Source organism: Carya illinoinensis, chromosome 3 (genome assembly GCF_018687715.1).
Source record: "Carya illinoinensis cultivar Pawnee chromosome 3, C.illinoinensisPawnee_v1, whole genome shotgun sequence".
NCBI lineage: Eukaryota > Viridiplantae > Streptophyta > Magnoliopsida > Fagales > Juglandaceae > Carya > Carya illinoinensis.
Genome location: NC_056754.1, coordinates 40,565,835 through 40,584,532, shown reverse-complemented (window position 1 = coordinate 40,584,532; position 18,698 = coordinate 40,565,835). Strand labels below are relative to the sequence as shown.

The following is an 18,698-nucleotide window of genomic DNA, read 5'->3' as shown; positions in this document are numbered from 1 at the left end:
CAACTCCGTCCTCCATCCATCCGACCCCCGAACTCCTCGGACTCAGTCCGGAATCAACCAACCAGCAGATAAAATATATTGAATGAGCAATATATATTTAAATCTGAAAATAGGGTTTGGAAAATACTTACAACGCTATATGACAATTTTAGAAAACACCCGGCATTGCAAACGGCAGTGAAAAAGCAACGTTACAGTGAAAATTCACTGTGGTCGTAGGTTGTGAAATACCCACTTTTGAACGGGGACAAACCAGGGCTTGGGATTGATAGGGAATGGTCTAGGGATGATTGTGAAGCTATTGGAAGTGGTGGTTGGCCGTGGGTGGCGGCGAAAACGCCGGATTTCCCAAAAAGGAAAGCTAGCTCGTGGGAGTTGTTCCGGTGGTCGTTGGAGGCCGAAAATAGGTGGGTTAGGACGGCAAGGGACCGGTGATGAAGTGGTGAAGAAATGGTGGCCGGAGGTGGAGCGACGGCGGCGGATCAGAGCAAAACCTGTGCGGGCTTTAAAGGGGTTTTCCGACCAAACGGCCGGCCGGATGGGGGTGGGAATTGGTGGGGAAGTGCGCCGGAGGGAGGGGAGTCGAACGGTGGCGGCGGTGAGCCGCACGGTGGCCGGACGGCGGTAGGTCGAGGGGTTGAAGCGCTCCGGCGTGAGAGAGGAGGAGAGAGAGAGAGAGACGGGGGGGGTCGACGCGGGAAGGGGAAGAAAAAAGGAAAAGAAAGAAAAAAGAGAAAAAGAAAGGAAAAAGAAAGAAGAAAAAAGAAAAAGAAAAAGGAAAAAAAAAAGAAAAGAGGTGTAGGGAAAGAAGATGAGGTCTAATCCTCATTCCGGGAAAACAACGCTAAACCGCCGCAACGAGATTAAAAACCGTAAGCACTAAAAGAAATAAAACACAACATCAAATAAATTAAAAAAAACCAATTTTAAAACGCAATAAATTAAGATAAATAACTAATATATTAATTAAAATAAAAACAACCATTTCAGCGAAAATACAAGCGAAAGCGGGTCATTACATTATTATTCATATATTAAATATTTAATAAAAAAATAATAAAAATTTAAAAAAATGTGATATGTAAAAATTGTGTAAATAGTAAAAAATTGTGTAGATTTTTTATAAATTGTTTTATTCAAATTTTTTTAACATTAAACTGGCAGCTGGGTTGTTCCTGCTTTAAATTTTTTCTATTCATTTTTTTGTTTAGAAAAAATGTGGTATGTAAAAGAAAAAAATTAAATACATAAAGGATCAAAATAAAAAGTTAAAATAGAATTATTCATTTTAAAAATATAAATAATTTTTACAAATATTAAATAGATAAGTATCAGATAAATTTTTATAAAAGTGTTGACTTTATTTAAACTAGTAAAGTATAAAAATTATTTTTTTAATGAGATTTATTTTTTATAAAGAGCCTGCAGAAAACTTTTCTATTTAAAAATTATTCTTCCAAAAGAGTTTCCCAGTTCCTGTTTTCTTGGATAAAATAATTTGAAATGTATCAACAAAGACTGTCGACCGCTTTATCTATTTTATTCTTTTATAATTATATTTTATCTATTATTTATTATTTTATAATTATATTTTATCTATTTATTATGATTTTTTTATTATTTATTATTTTTTTATTATTTTTTCATTATTTTTTCATTATTTTTAACAAAATATTTAAAATCATTTTACTGTCCAAACGCAACCCAAACCTCTCTCTACTTAAGTAATAAAAAAAAAACTCAAACCTCATTCTAGAAAAATATTTTACTATTTAATTAATGAGCGAAAAAAATTATTAACCAGTCATGAGTTTATTAACGTTTTGAATACATTATATATATGCCCTGTAACAGCACCCAACTATCTGTATATATATATATTATCGGAGCAGCTGATGATCTCGGCCTGATATACTCCACAGAAAATGATTTAGCCCTCTGCAAAACAGATTTGATCGAGATTTTAATTTTTCCCTGAAATCTCCAATATTAGTATCTAAAATCGGCTGATCATGAATGCCAAGCATCTTGTGGTACATTTTTCATTTATTTTCAATCACAATCGAATTGGAAAGAAAGTAATTTCTTTTTCATGTTATAGAAATCATATGAAGGCATGAAGAAACGGATTGAAACCACCACAAAGCTCGGCCGAATCTCAGAAGAAATACGCAAACAACACAAGGGATTCAGAGAGTGGAATTCGGTCGTAAGCCGAAGTGATCATCAAACCATTCTTCAAGTAGTACTTTGATCTACAATGTCACTCATGTCATATATAAAATATATATATATATATAATATTATACATGATGAGATTGAATTAATATTTAGTACGTACTTCTCTAAGATTTACGCAATTCTTTTGCTTGCTTAATTAATAGAGTTGTACGTGACTAATTCACAGATACTTATCGATGGGAAAGATCCCAAGGCTGTAGACATTGAAGGACAGCCATTGCCAACTCTGGTATACTTAGCACGTGAAAAGAGACCACAGTACCACCACAACTTCAAAGCAGGATCCGTAAATGCACTGGTACGTACGTACGCACGCCATAGAGATATAAATCCACATGATCAAAAGCTTTTAATTGTATATTTGATGCATATTGCATGCAGGTCTAATAAATAATCTTTTATGATTAAAAATATATATATATATATATATATATATATAGATAAGGGTGTCATCGAGGATAAGCAATTGCCCCATAATTCTTATTTTGGATTGCGACATGTATTCAAACAATTCGGAGTCAGTGAGGGATGCTGTGTGTTTTTTCATGGATGAAGAGAAGGGTCACGAAGTTGGCTTCGTACAGTTTCCACAGTCCTTCGAGAACCTTACGAAGAACGATGTCTACGGCAGTTCCTTGAACGTAATATGGGGGGTAAGCATACAAAAAACCACTAACATTCAGTATTGATTTTAAATGATTAAATTAATTAAACATGCATGCATTTACGCTCCTGATAATTGTACAATACTTAAAACGGAATTTGTGTGTGGTATGTTAATACAGGTGGAGATTCTAGGATTTGACGGGAATGGAGGACCATGCTTTATTGGTACTGGGTGCTTTCACAGAAGAAACGCTCTTTGTGGACAGAAGTATAGTGATCAGGAATGTAAGGCAAATGGGAGGGGATGGAATGACATTAAAATAGAAGAGAGTGCGAGTGTCCTAGAAGATACTTCCAAAGTCCTTGCAAGTTGTACCTATGAAGAGAAGTACGCCCAATGGGGAAACGAGGTCTCTCTCTCTCTCTCTCTCTCTCTCTCTCTCTCTCTCTCTCTCTCTCTCTCTCTCTCTCTCTCTCTCCTAATTAACTCCATGCATGTGAACCTTCATATGCATCTTGTGATTTGCAGATGGGTCTGAAATATGGCTGTCCAGTGGAAGATATCATAACAGGACTAGCTATACAATGTCGAGGTTGGCGATCCATCTATTTCAATCCAGAAAGGAAGGGCTTCCTCGGACTTGCGCCCACTACATTACTGCAGACACTTATACAGCACAGAAGATGGAGTGAAGGTGATTTTCAGATCTTTGTCTCAAGGTACTGTCCCCTTGTGTATGGGTATAAAAAGATTCCCCTCAAACTTCAACTTTCCTACTGTCCCTATTTGCTATGGGCTCCAAACTGCTTGGCCACATTGTATTATGTTGCAGTACCATCCTTGTGCCTGCTTAGGGGCATCCCCTTGTTTCCTAAGGTACGAAAATCGCCTTATTTGAATCAAACCTGTCTATGGTTGCTCCTAAATTAATTTTTTTCTAAGAATAAAATCATCTTACACTAACAGATTTCAAGCGCATAATAAAATCATCTTACACTAACAGATTTCAAGCGCATGGGTTCTACCATTCGCATTCGTCATCATTGTCCACCGGGCATACAGTCTTGGAGAATTTGTTTGGTGTGGGGGCACATTCCAAGGTTGGTGGAATGAACAAAGGATGTGGCTCTTCAAAAGAATCAGTTCCTACTTCTTTGCCTTCATTGACAACATCCTAAAACTTATGGGATTTACGGACTCGGCCTTCGCCATCACGGCAAAGGTGGCTGAAACGGATGTGTCGCAGAGATATGAGCAGGAGCTCATGGAATTCGGTGCTTCTTCCCCAATGTTTACCATTATAGCAACCATGGCATTGCTAAACGCATTCTGTTTTGTTGGAGGAATGAAGAGGGTGCTTATGGATATGCAAATTTGGTTTTCAAACCCATTTACGTTGCAGATTCTTCTATGTGCTCTCCTGGTTATTATCAGCCTCCCTGTTCATCAAGGTCTCTTCCTCAGGAAAGACGAGGGCAGGATGCCAAGTTCAGTGACACAATGGTCACTTATGTTTGCGGCTTTGGCTTGTGCATTAGCGTGTTATTAAGTTCTCCCTAAATGCCAAGCAAGACTTTCTGCTAGCAAACCAAATATAGGTTTCAGTAACGAATTGAAGATAGTGACAGTCTCCAAATCGTCACTAAAAGTCATTTTCTGTAACAGTTAGTGGGAAGTGTCACTAAATATTGGGGAAGAAATTTTTAACGTTCGAATGTTTTAGTTAATTTATTCGCACGTCACAATAACGTCCGAACGTTACGTATATTTACATGCGAACGTAACCACTAAGGTTCGAACGTATATTTGTAAGGTTCAAACATTATATTTTAATTTGTAAAAATTAATCCTAATATATATTTGTTTAATATTAAGGTTGCATAATATTAATCGTCATTAAGAGTATAAATTAAGTTACAATACATACATTAAATAATATTGTCAATTACATATGTCGAAAAAAGAAAACAAAATATGATTATATAATAACAAATGACATACAGAAGTACTATTGGTTTACAAAAAATCGAAACTCTTCAGTCAATGTCTCAACCATATTATTTAGCACATCTACATGATGTGCAAGATGTGCGACAGCTTGATCTATATGCGCAATCTGTCTATTGATCTGTCGGTCTATATGCGTCTTCATATCAATCATCACTGCATCAACCCAAGCAGGTTGCACATCCCCTGCGGATGTAGTCGCCGGCTGCTAGCTAGTACTCTCAGATGGGGGAGCAACACCGACCCCAGCCTCTGTCGGAGGAACAAGATCTGATATAGCAGCAGCAGCATGACGCCGAGCTGAGCCTCTCCCCTATGCGACGGTGTGTGGTGATGTCGATGGGGCTCATCTGGTTTAGTACCATCTCCTCCGCCTGGAGTGGCACTCCCCGGGCTAGTAAGAAGCGGCTGATGATGACTCCGTACGGGAGATTATCTATCGTAACAATGCTGGCTTCGTAACGGATCCGCTCAAATATAACAAATGGCAAGTCAATGGGATCTCCACGTGCCAAGCGAATAAGGAACTGTGCGCGAGCCCGACTGAATGTGGTCTTATGTGCCACAAGGTCTACATTTGTTGCAACAAAAAATTGCAACATGCGGAAGAAAGGCAGCAACTGATTCTGGCTGAAGGAGTTCAGCCTATCCAGCTTCGTGCGGTCTGTGCCAGGAAGATATAGAAATCCTGATCCCACTCATCATCACCAACCTCCGGAGCAATATCCTCGCCCTCGGGCCGATCTCCCTATTCACTAGGCATAGTGTCAACAGGGCCCGTAGATGAAGCAGAAGTGGCTAGATCTGTCTCACAGGTGCCAGGAGCAAATGCAGCTGCTGTGTCACCAGCTTGAGCAGCTATCACCTCAGGTAGTATCCGGAGAATCTGGAGTAACTCGGCGATAACATCCGTCGAGAACTCAAACTGTACACCACGTATAGTGAGGGTATGGGATGATGCATTGTTAGGCATGGTGGCCATCCCAATGTAAAAGTCCCGGACCATTGAGGGGTAAATACTTCCCCTCAATATGCAAATTGGGCCCCAGCCTCTCATGACGAAGACGTCTCTGAGCGTCTTCGTCTTCCAGCTAAGCTCATCGAACTGATTAATCAGAATTTCTTCTTCACCCATGACAGTTCGTGCCCCAAGCCGAGCAATGTCCGGATTGCCTCCATCCCTCCCTTGTTTCCTCGTTGTCATAAAGTGAGCCATATCCTGAGGAAAAAAAATACAAGTTAAAATATAATAAAAAAAATCCCTAAATTCACATATATATACATATTACGATATATATGGATTATACAAAATTAAAATATCATCATTATAAATTTACATAATTTTGACAGTAAATATATTAAAAAATTCAACTATTTAAATACCCAAAATAATAATAATAAGACGAGAAAATAGAAATTAAATTAAATGAAGAAACGTTCGAACGTTACTCAATTGACATTCAAACTATAAAATATGCTAGCTAGAAATAAATTACGTCTGAATGTACAATGATTTGACGTTCAAATGTAATATTAGATAATCGAACATAAACCATTAACATTCGAATGATGAAAGTCAAACTAATATAACAAAATGACGTCCAAATGTAAATTTATGTCCAAATGTAACTTTGAACAAACGTTCGAACGTATTCAGATAAATTCCAACGTAAATCTGATCCGAACGTTTTATGTATACATTCGAATGTTCTATTTACATGCGAACGTACTTATCCAACGTCATCTTTAAACGTTCGATAGTACATTTAATAAATTTGCACAGTGAAGTTCGAACGTTATGGTGTAATGTTCGGACGTAATAAACTTGAAGCGTCACACGTTTGGACGTATTTGCTAATAGAAGAATACAAACAGTTTACGTTGGGACGTTTTATCCAACATCCACTGAAAACGTTCGATAAAAATGTTTGAATGTGAAAATTTACGTTCGCACGTTACAACATAACATTCGGACGTAAAAAGCTTAAACGTCACACGTTTGAACGTTACGAGATAGAATGGCTGAGTCAACTCAGCCATTTCTGAAAGCTTCGAAACGTGTGTTTCGAAGCAAAAAAAAAAATCATAAAACTACTCTATAGGCTATGGGGAATGTTTCTACGGTGGTTGTTTAAGGTTTAACAACCAATGGTGGCCGGAAACTCAAGAAGAATATCCGGCCTTGGGTGGGTTTCAAAAATTGAAACCCACCGATACATATAATAGTCTATACGAGACGGGGAGGGCACATTACCATTTAGTGACGGTTGCGGTGGCGTATGACGGCGGATGCGGCGGCGTGCGTGGCAAAGAAACAACATTCGGATAGTGGAGAGGACGAAATGAGTCTTCCGCTGCCGTCGGGGAAGACTTTATATACAGTTAACATTCGAACGTATACATAAATACGTTTGAACGTTTATAAAGCATTCGAACGTATCAAGTAAATTATATTTTTTATATAGTTATAACAATACTAATATATAATAACTATATAATATAGTAAATATCTAATACGTATATATTAATATATATATTATATAACAGTACTAATATATAATACCTATAGTATAGTATATATATATAATTTATTAAATATCACGTGGAGTAAGATATTATAATATATATAATATGATATATATTATATTATATAGATAATAACTATATAATATATAACTATAGTATAGTATAGTTTATATAATATTTATTAAACAAAATATACACGATGTATTTTATAGTATATAATTTATTAAATATTAAAATATATAGTATATATTAGTCAAGAATCATCCAGCTGCCTAGTTACTGTTTAGCCGCTCATGTTTAATAAATATAGCCACCTATTTACTGTGTATGAGTTATTGGAGTCACTGTACATGTCAGTAATATTATTGTAAGGTATTGTTTTGGAGTTTATAAATAGGCAGTTTGTAAGTGAGGAAGGGCATTCAGAAATTCTCATCTTAAGCCACTCCTAGTCCAGCCTCTCCTTCTCAACAAGCCTCTCATTTTCATGACAACTCACCATATTATTCCTCACAGATGATGGATTCTCAAGATCCATATGAACTGGAACTGGCAAATTATGACCCTTAGATTATGTAATTCCAAAAGATTATCGTCCTTTTGTCCATTATCAGAACACTGTTCAAGATGCTCGTCAGTCAAGAATCATTCAGCTGTCTAGTTACTGTTTAGCCGCCCAAGCCACTCCTAGTCCTTCTCTCTCGTCACTCTCAAAACCTCTCTCTCTTGTAAAATCCCTTTCATGTCTCCTGCCTTTCAATCTTTTGAGAATTAATCTCCCTGTTACTATTATGTTTTCAATAAAGTTGATTTTATCTTATATTGTTCTCTACTTTTATTCAGGACTTCCTACTGGCTTTATAAACATTAGCTACCATAATCATTTCTTGAAAATAATTTAATATTTCATATTCAGATAATCCATTTATATTCCATTCATATAATGCATCTGATGCAAGAGCAGATCTCACTATATGTTCTCTTTCTTCGAATTGTATATCCGGACAGGTAGGCCTTGGATACCACGTATACCAGGATATATATAATAGATAATATATAAAATAATTAACAGGTAATAGAATAAATATATATAACCAAATGCATGAAGTGCAGATAATAAGGGCATGAATAAAAGTAGAGAACAATATAAGATAAAATCAACTTTATTGAAAACATAATACTTACAAGGAGATTAATTCTCAAAAGATTGAAAGGCAGGAGACATGAAAGGGATTTTACAAGAGAGAGGTTTTGAGAGTGACGAGAGAGAAGGACTAGGAGTGGCTTCAGATGAGAATTTCTGAATGCCCTTCCTCACTTACAAACTGCCTATTTATAGACTCCAAAACAGTACATTACAATAATATTACTTAAATGTACAGTGACTCCAATAACTCATATATAGTAAATATGCAGCTACATTTATTAAACATGGGTGGCTAAACAGTAACTAGACAGCTGGATGATTCTTGACTGACGAGCATCTTGAATAGTGTTCTGATAATGGACAAAAGGACGATAATCTTTTGAAATTTCATAATCTGAGGGTCATAATTTTTCAATTCCAGTTCATACAGATTTTGAGAATCCATCATCTGTAGGAATAATATGGTGAGTTGTCATGAGAATGAGAGGCCTGTTGAGAAGGAGAGGCCTGCTGCAGTGGCTATGATGTTTTCTGCTGTGCTGGAGATAATCTGACTTGATGGTCTTCTTCCTTATCACTGTCTGATACTTGTGATATTGCTTCTGCTAATTTTTTCAAATATTTTTTTATTGGTAATTGTTGCTAATCGAGTTTGGAATCTGCTTCTCTGAACAAGAACCTTAGGGGCCTTGGTAATCTTTGAGAACATTTTTACAACATAATCATAATTATACTTTTCCCACCATTTTACAGAGACTTGGCGGGCCAAGAACATAATTTTTTTTAGAGAAGGATGAGGTTTAATGACATATTCCCACTTCATGATCCAATTTAATTTGGTTTTAAGAAAGAAAAGGAGTAGTGGTGAAAGTGGACAATCGTTCTGTAATGTAAAAGCCTGAAGACTCTCCTGGAGAGGTGGAGGAAGAATGAGAGATTCTAGTCCAAATTGATCCCACCATAATAGGAACCATCGTGGTAGAGTTTTAATTTCCTGTAATTTATCAAAATGGAGAAACCAGGAATGGCGCAAGTTCTTGTTTTGTCGTAAGAATGTTTTGTTCCATGCTTGCTGATAATCATAGTAATCGAAATAAGGAGGATCATATAGTTGAGAAAATCTTCTTGTCAAATATGGGCTTTTTCTCCATTGTTCTAAGGTAAGAACCTGTTTAATAGTAACTTTGTGGAATGCAATAATAGGAGTTACAGGTGGAGAAGGTTGAGATTGTAAAGAACAGGGAATTTCAGAGATAATAATAGAATCATTGCCTACTAAAATAAATTCATAAAAGTTCTGAGTCTTGGTAATGTTTTGGGGAACATAGTGCCAATCTGGTAATAGAAAAGCGTCAAGTAATTTTTGAGGTTCAGATAAATGTTGTAATTCTGATTCAATAGGAAAGACTGGATGCCAATGGGATTTGAAGATAATAGGAATTAAAGAGGGCTGAGATAATGATAGAGGATTAGTAATTTGAGAAGGAGAAGAACCTGAAGAAGAAACAGCTTTTGAGTGCCCAATTTTGGAGAGGATAATGGTGAAAATGGATTATAGGATGACCTAATGTTTTGTGTTAATGTCCCTAGTACTATATAGGGTTTTGGTATGACAGAAGGACAGGGTGAAGGATAAGAAGGAGAAGGTGATTTGGCATAGGAGGATTTGGATTTCACTCTGGACTTTGAGGAAGACATGATTTTTCCAGTAAGAATTTTCAGGATAGAAAATCAGGAAGAGAATTAGAATCTCCTTTAATATACTCAATATCAAAATCAAAAATACTTAAAATAGCTTGCAATCTTGCAAAAATTTGTTTAGCAGCCAAGTTTTTAACATCTTTTACTAAAACTTCCTTGGCTGACTTACAATCAATTCTAAGTAAAAACTTTTGATTCAAAAGAACATTTGGAAATTTAGAAATGCATAATACAATAGCTAAAATTTCTTTTTTAATAGTACTGTAATTCTTTTGAGCATAATTCCAGCATCCTGAATGGAATCGAATAATCTGTTCCTTTTCATCTGATAATTTTTGTTTCAAAATTCCTCCATAACCATGGTCAGAGGTATCTGTTTCAACAATTTTAAAGGCATCAGGAGATGGGAGTCCTAAGCATGGTAATTTTTTAACATGAGCCTTTATTTGTTTTATAATATTTGTATGTTCCTCTGTCCATGGAGATGGATTTTTTTTTAATCTTTTGAATAATGATTTACATAAAGGTCTAAGTGATTGATAAAAATCAGCTACATAATTTAAACTTCCTAGAAATCTTTGTAGTTGTTGCTTATCCTTTATTTCATCAGGAAATTTATTAGCAAATTCTATAACTCTACTTATTGGTGTAATAGTTCCTTGATAAATATCATATCCAAGGAATCTAATCTTGTTTTGGAATAATTTAACTTTAGATGATGAAACTACTAATCCACTTTGTTTAATGATTTGAACAAAAGTATTTAAATATTTTCAATGTTGTTTAATTGATGAAGAGAATATTAATACATCATCTATATAAACTATAGAAAAATGAGTGAAAGGTGTAAATATTTCGTTCATAATATTTTGAAATTCACTAAGAGTATTTTTTAATCCGAAAGGCATAACATTCCATTCATAATGTCCAAAAGGGACTGTAAATGCAGTTTTATATCTATCTTTTTCAGCAATCTGGATTTGCCAAAGTCCGCTTTTCATATCAAGTTTTGAAAATATAGTAGCAACATAAAGTCGAGATAATAAATCCTTTTTATTAGGAATAGGGTATCTAATCCATTGTAAAACTTTGTTTAAAGGCTTATAATTTATAACTAATCTAGGAACACCTCTTTCTAATTCTGCTTGTTTTTGTACATAAAAAGCAGCACAACTCCATGGTGATTTGCTCTTTCTAATAAGTCCTTTAGCTAATAAATCATTATTTTCTTGTTTACAGAATTCTAATAATTCTTCATTCATTTGAATGGGTCTGGCCTTAGTAGGAATATTCTTTTTAGAAAATTCTTTTTCATAAGGTAATTCGACTATATGTTGTTTTCTACTCCAAAGCATTAGGTAAATTAGAACATACTTCCTTTTCAATTATATTTTTAAAATTATTAATTTTTTGAATTAATAAAGGATCTTTTAATTGTTCTTCAATTCTTTTATATTTTAATTCTTGTTTTAAGAAATTTATTTGTTTTTCTTTTCTTTTAATTTTAACTTTTGTTAAAAAATTAATTTCTTTAGTTAATGAGGCTTCTTTTAAAGAATTAATTTCTCTTGAAACTGGAGGGAATAAAAATTTAAATTGAATTTCTTTTTCTAATACTTTAGTAGAAATTCCTTCTTCTGTTACAGAGAAAGGGTAAAGTAAAGTAAGAAATGAGTTTCCTAATATTAATTTGGTGTTGATGTTTGTTACTAGAATGAATGTTGTTTTAAAACAAATTCCACCATTACATATATGTGCATTTGAAAATTTATAATTTATATTTAATTTTGCTCCATTAGTTTGAGATAATGTCTCTTTTGTTTTTTCAAAATATTTAGAGGGTATTATTCATTCTTGTATGCAGTTTAGATCTGCACCTGTATCTAATAAAGCTATTACAGAAAAAGAGAATTCTTTATTAATGGAAATAGTTACTTCAGTATACCATTTTTGAAAATTCATCTTATTAAGTATGTTTATAAAATTATCTGATTCTTCTTTTGTAATTTTTGCTGAGCTTTCTCCTTGTTCATTTTTAGGAGTGTCATTATTTTTATCGATTTTAATAGTATAATTTCTTATAATAATTGTTCATTAGAATCTTCAAGTTTTGGTATTAGAGGCTTTCAAATTTCTAATTTCTTTCTTTATTTCATTAATTTCTTGATGTAAATCCTTTAAAGTAATATTTTGTTTTTCTGATTAGAATCTATTTACTATTTGTAGAAAATAATATGATGAGGGGGTTGAATTGGGTTCAGAAGTTTTTGGATTACTCAAAGTATCTTTTAATTTTTCTTAATATTCTTTTCTTTCATGTGGATTATTAATTTTATCTATTAATTCTAATATAATATTTTTATGTGACGATAATACATTAATAGTTTTATTACAGATACAGTTAGTTTTATCTAGACAATTACAAACATGAATTTCATCTTCTTCTGATTTGTTATCAGAAGATTGCTCTAAAAAACTTGATTCTTTTAATTGATAAATTTCATCTTCTTCTAAATAAATTTCATCTTTTTCACTTGATTGTATAAAAATATTTAGTAATTTTTCTTTTACTTCTTCAGGTATATCTAATTCATTAATTTCTTTTTTAACCTTACAATTTGATGCATACAACCTTTCCACATTTATAACATACAATTTGTTTTTTCTTTTTATTAAACTTTTTTGTATTTTTTACTAGTTTCTTATATACGGGTTTTTCATTTGGTTTTTTATAGGGCTTTTTATAATTTCTTTTCTTAGTTGGATAAGTTTTATAAATTCTTTTTCCATTTTTATGTCTTGTAGAGGGAGCTAATAATGGAGAATAACCAAACTGTTCACGAAAGGTACCTAATTCTTTTGTCGCAAATTTCTTTTCTTTTTCCTTTTGCTTTTTTAATCTTATATCATTGCACATAGTCAGACCAGTTCTATTAATAGAAGATATTATATCTTCATATGTAAGATTAATAAAATCAATAGTACCATATGATTTTACTAAAGATTCCCGTACCTTTTGGGCGAAGTAATATGGAAGTCCGGCTATGAACTTTTCATTTCAGTATGGTTGTTGACAATCATCTCTGATCATAACTTTAGTCAGAAAGACATCTTTATACCATCTAAAATCGGATAATCTAGGACATCTTAAATTGATTAACAAATCACTAGTTCTTTCTTTAAATTGGAAAGGATTACCTACAAAATGTTTTGTTAATATAAATATTAGAGTATTAACAGCATCTTCTATAGGTTGACCATCTTCTGTCTTAATCTCTTGCATATTTTCATCATACTTATAAGCACTTAATATTCTTATTCTTTGTTCTTGTGTAAGATAATGATCCCACCAGCCTTTTAATTGGCCAGTGAAACCTGTAACTAGAACATGTGCTACTAGATGATCTAACCTCCTACTGTCTTTATAAACATTAGCTACCATAATTATTTCTTGAAAATGATTTAATATTTCATATTTAGATAATCCATCTATATTCCATTCATATAATGTATCTGGTGCAAAAACAGATCTCACTATATGTTCTATTTCTTCGAATTATTTACGAAGAATACCCTCCTTTTGAAGCTATTAAGTATAATCAAAGAAATACACAAATATTGGCATCACCAATAAAGAGATTAACTTCTCCAGAAACTAAAAATACTGATAATATAATTCAACAAAATAATTATACTAATTTATATTGAAAAACCATAAGTAAACAATTAGAAAGAATTGAAAACTTAATATCTCCCATTAAAACTCATGTTAAAGAAGTTAAAGAAATTCCTTTGTTTATTCCCCATGAAATACCTGTTCACTTAAAATCTAATTTTTCTAAGACTAAAGAAGATTTACTAGAACAAAAATCTAGCAAATTAGAAAAATTAAATATTGATAATAATGCATCCACTTCAAGACAATCTCATATTAATGTATTAAGTAAGACAGATTCACCTGATCTATCTGATTCTGAAATTAATAATATTGAAAACCAATTCAAAGAATTACAAATAAACAAAATTAAAGGAAATCATAGTAGGGAATTTTATCCTAGGGAATCTACAAGGCATACTTCTATTACTCGTAATTGGTATCTAAGGCCCACCCCTCCAGATATACAATTCGAAGCAAGAGAACATATAGTGAGATCTGCTTTTGCACCAGATGCATTTTATGAATAGAATATAGCTGGATTATCTGAATATGAAATATTAAATCATTTTCAATAAATGATTATGGTAGCTAATGTTTATAAAGCCAGTAGGAGGTCAGATCATCAAGTAGCACATGTTCTAGTTACAGGTTTCACTGGCCAATTAAAAGGCCGGTGGGATCATTATCTTACACAAGAACAAAGAATAAGAATATTAAGTGGTTATAAGCATGATGAAGATATGCAAGAGATTAAGACAGAAGATGGTCAACCTATAAAAGATGCTGTTAATACTCTAATATTTATATTAACAAAACATTTTGTAGGTGATTCTTTCCAATTTAAAGAAAGAACTAGTGATTTATTAATCAATTTAAGATGTCCTAGATTATACTATTAATATATATATCACATAAGACTTTATATAAGAGTATTAATATATAGTAGTATAATATAATATGTTCATATTTATACAATATTTAATATAATATATAGTATATATACTACTATATATATACTAGATTTACTACTAGAGTATGTCATATATATTATATAGTATAGTATATATAATACTATTAATATATTGTATCATATTTGTATGTATAATAGTATAATTAATATATAATAATGTATAATATAATATAATATATATAATATTTAATATAATATAGTAACTATATACTACTATGTATATACTATATTTACTATAGTAGTATATAGTAGTATAGTATGGAACATACTTAGTACATATACTACTATATTTACTATAGTATATGTAGTATATATACTATATATAGACTATAGTAGTATAATATACAAAATATTATGCATATATATTATATTGTGACGCCCCCAAATCCCCACGCCCGGACAACCCGGGTCACCTCCCTAACGACGAGTGCCAAGTGTGTGTACAAGCAACAAATGTGCAAAGGAAACGCAGCGGATAACGAAAGTCATATAACTAAGTACTAGAATTTTTCTTAATATAATACAAGCTGTTCAAAACATACATAAATAAAATATTACATAACACAAATATAGTTTTAAAAGCAGCTACAAAACATTACTTCAACTCAAAATTCCGGCGGAGCCGCATCCTCGGGCTCAGCCTCCTCCTCCTCCTCGAATCCTGCACCAAAATCTACGGAACCAAAAATGGTACCGCAGGTAAGTAAAATCCAAACACCACCAGATAAAAACATATAGAACTTAAACAATATGCATGAAGTGATGCCAATGCGCAAAACCCATAAAACATAATTTTCCACACACGCCAAAAAAACTCATTTGGCCCAAAAACAAACCTTTCCAAATATCACGCCAAAAGTCACATTTGGCCTCTATTCATCTCAAACCATAATCCATTTTAACCCGTATGCACCATGACCTCCCCTAGGGGTCATCTGCACACCCTGGCTCCATTGCCACACCACAGAGTACCACCACGCATGTGACACCTAACGAGCGATCCCCAGTTCCACCCCCCGCGTGTTCGTAGCCAAGCATCCTCTAGCCCTCGCCAGCGAAGGGCCACAGAGTCAGTGCGTAGAGCGATGCCCGGTTCCGCACCCGGCGCATTCGTAGCCAAGCACCCCCTAGCCCCTACTCCCGTCGTCGCCCAGCGACAACCTGGTCGGTGCAAAACTGCAAGTGCACAGTATCGTGGTTTTATAGTAAAGTAATAAGAAGAGTATCGTCCTCAGGGATTGGTACCTTACTCTTGCCAAATACCAAAATTATACTAATCTCAATTTTATCTGGAGGAATCGCTAAGGTTTTTGTAGTTGCAAATAAAACTAGATCAACTCAAAGAGAAATAAGCAAAGAAAATAAAACTGACGTTCAAAGATCAAATTCAATGGGGAAGAAAGCTTCTAGGAAATCGATTTCACCTAATTCTTCACTATGCTTTTCTCATCCAGCTAATTTAACTTAAACCTCTTTTGTCTATTAGCAAATCTCTAATTCATCCAAAAGCCTCTTTCGATAGTCAATTGGAATTGACTCTTGGTTATCAATTCACACAAGAATATGCAAATTCAATAATCAAGAACGCAATAAGATCAATGATTTAATGACTACATAGGTTCATACAAGTCTTTCGATCTCTATACTTACCTATGCTGAAATATCCAAGATCTACCCTATGATTCCCTCTTTCGATAGCAAATCACAAGATTACTTATCATCTAATCAATGGCCAGTTAATTAGAAGCAATAAATTCAGAATAAATCAGATAAACAAAGAGAGAATTGCATTAAATTAGCATAGACAATCAAACATAGTTCGGAAATAGGTTACATCGTTTTCCTAGAATGAAGAAAATTTAGCTCATGCTAGAAATGGAATTCAACATAAAGGAATTCACCATAATTGTTCTGAGAAGATGGAAAGAAGAAAATAAACACTGAAAAATCCTCCTTGCAGCCTCAACTCGTCGTCAAAAGCTCAAGGGAACGATTCAACGCTTTTCTCTAGTCCGTGCTCGTGTATGATTCCAACGTACGTGCAATAATTGGAATTCCGTCTCCAAAACAAATGAATTGAATCCTTCTAGCTGTGTTTTTCTGTCCCAAAGAGTGTTCTCCAGTCAAAACTCGCGGCCCTAGAGTGAAAAATTGCTTTTATATGGTGTCACGGCGAAAAACCTAAAATCTGTCAAAATACGATGTTCGCTCGAGCGGGGTGTCGAGCGCGCATCGAGCGTCCGACTCTGTCTGATTTTGCTCGAGCATCCTATCAAGCGCACATCGAGCGTTCGACTCTGCCTGATTTCGCTCGAGCGGCCAATGTCTCCGCTCGAGCGATCTTCGTTTTTCAGCAACCCGCTCGAGCTCCCTGTCTAGCGGCAGTCGAGCATTTGAATCTGCCTGAATTCGCTCGAGCGGCCAAAAGCCTCCGCTCGAGCGAACTTGTAAAATCTGCAATATGAAATTTTTGCAAGTCATCAAATACCCCCAAACTTACAACTTTGTTTGTCCTCAAACAAAAAGAAAAATAAATGATAGTTTAGGCAATATCGACTCGACCCGAAAGAGAAGTATCATCACTCACCAAGCTTTTATGAATTTAGATTTCATCTCTAGTATCTTACTCTTTTAACATCAAAGATGGCAGGAAAATCAATCAAAAATTTTGCAATTTGTCAAGCAAGAGTTAGGCGTTTACTTCAACCTAAAGCTAAGACCTTGAGTGTGTGTGTGATATAGTCAATTTAACCTCAAACCACCTGCAAACTCAGATAAAAGTAGAACAACCAAAATCAAAAGAATTCTCTTAAAACTTAACCCCATAAGTCCAATTTTCAGAAATCCTCTCCACTAATGTAGTCAACACCAAAATCAAAGATCAAAAGGTCTTTATTAAGGTTGTAATGATAGGCCACAGGGTGAGGGTTAAGAAAGAACTGGATATGGGAAATTAAATCAAACTGAGAAAATACTTAGTGAAAAGAACATTAAAAGAGAAACTCACATGATTCAAATCATAGCTCTTTCTTGGCAATATGCTCATACTTGTGGCATTATTATTGTTGTAATCACTGATGCAGTACCAACAATTCTCTTGACAAAATTTGAGGTAATTCACATTCCACTTGACGACTTCTTTTTCTTTTTCGGTTTTTTCTTTCATCCTTTTTTTTTTTAAAACAGTCACTTCCTTTCTTCTTCTTCTTTTTCTTTGATCAAACAGAGCAAACATAATACGGTTCATCATGAAACCAATTTTCTCTTTTAAATGTAACTCTCCACCAAAGTATTTTCTCAAACTATCATCGGTAGATTCATTGTTTTTTAGGCTTAGAGCGGGCATGGTTTATGTAGTTCAAAGAATCAATAAAGGCTCATGAAGGCTCAAGGGGGTTGACTATGGAAACACACCATGTAATGATGGCATGACATTTAGGACGGCTGGGAAAGCTTTTTGGTTATGCCAAAGAAATGCCTAGATCATTTCTCTGATATTTGGTCTCAACTAGGATTTCGCCTCAAGGACCCATCAACGGATTCTAGAGCAAAGCAAAATCGAACCTCCCTCTTTCAATTAATTCAACTTCTTCTCTTCATAAGCAAAATGCAATAAGAGAAAGACGACTATGTGCTCAATTGTGTTCAAGGTCAAAGATTTAAACCAAAGTACCCACAAAACTTCACTTGACATAAAAGAAATTTTTGAAAATTTTTCTCAAAACCATCTTCAATCACAAATTTCAGAGTCATAGAGAATTCAATCTTACTCCAATGCATGCTTGGTAAGAGAATCAAACAACCCATCAACAACCCAAGACTTAGAAAACAAGAGGATCAA

At 34.0% G+C, this 18,698-nt stretch overlaps 1 protein-coding gene across 3 annotated transcripts; it reads left to right on the top strand.

Annotated features, from left to right (window-relative positions):
- The first annotated feature begins 1,710 nt into the window (after positions 1-1,710).
- LOC122304235 (cellulose synthase-like protein E6) lies at positions 1,711-4,436 on the top strand. Of its 3 annotated transcripts, none has more exons than XM_043116383.1 (6): positions 1,711-2,242; positions 2,408-2,539; positions 2,682-2,894; positions 3,027-3,257; positions 3,377-3,724; positions 3,852-4,436. In XM_043116383.1, the coding sequence occupies exons 1-6, from the start codon at positions 2,117-2,119 to the stop codon at positions 4,395-4,397; spliced, it is 1,596 nt and encodes a 531-aa protein (XP_042972317.1). In that variant the 5' UTR covers positions 1,711-2,116; the 3' UTR covers positions 4,398-4,436. The 3 variants fall into 3 exon arrangements, with proteins under 3 accessions (XP_042972317.1, XP_042972319.1, XP_042972318.1); XM_043116385.1 differs by having other exon boundaries at positions 1,715-2,219; positions 2,764-2,894; XM_043116384.1 differs by having other exon boundaries at positions 1,715-2,219.
- Positions 4,437-18,698: the final 14,262 nt, after the last annotated feature.

Excerpts from the sequence above, each read along its gene's own strand:
- LOC122304235 (XM_043116383.1), top strand. The coding sequence starts at position 2,117 with ATGAAGAAACGGATTGAAACCACCACAAAGCTCGGCCGAATCTCAGAA. Across the intron at positions 3,258-3,376 it reads ACGCCCAATGGGGAAACGAG|ATGGGTCTGAAATATGGCTG; the intron begins GTCTCTCTCTCT and ends TGTGATTTGCAG. Across the intron at positions 3,725-3,851 it reads GCATCCCCTTGTTTCCTAAG|ATTTCAAGCGCATGGGTTCT; the intron begins GTACGAAAATCG and ends TTACACTAACAG.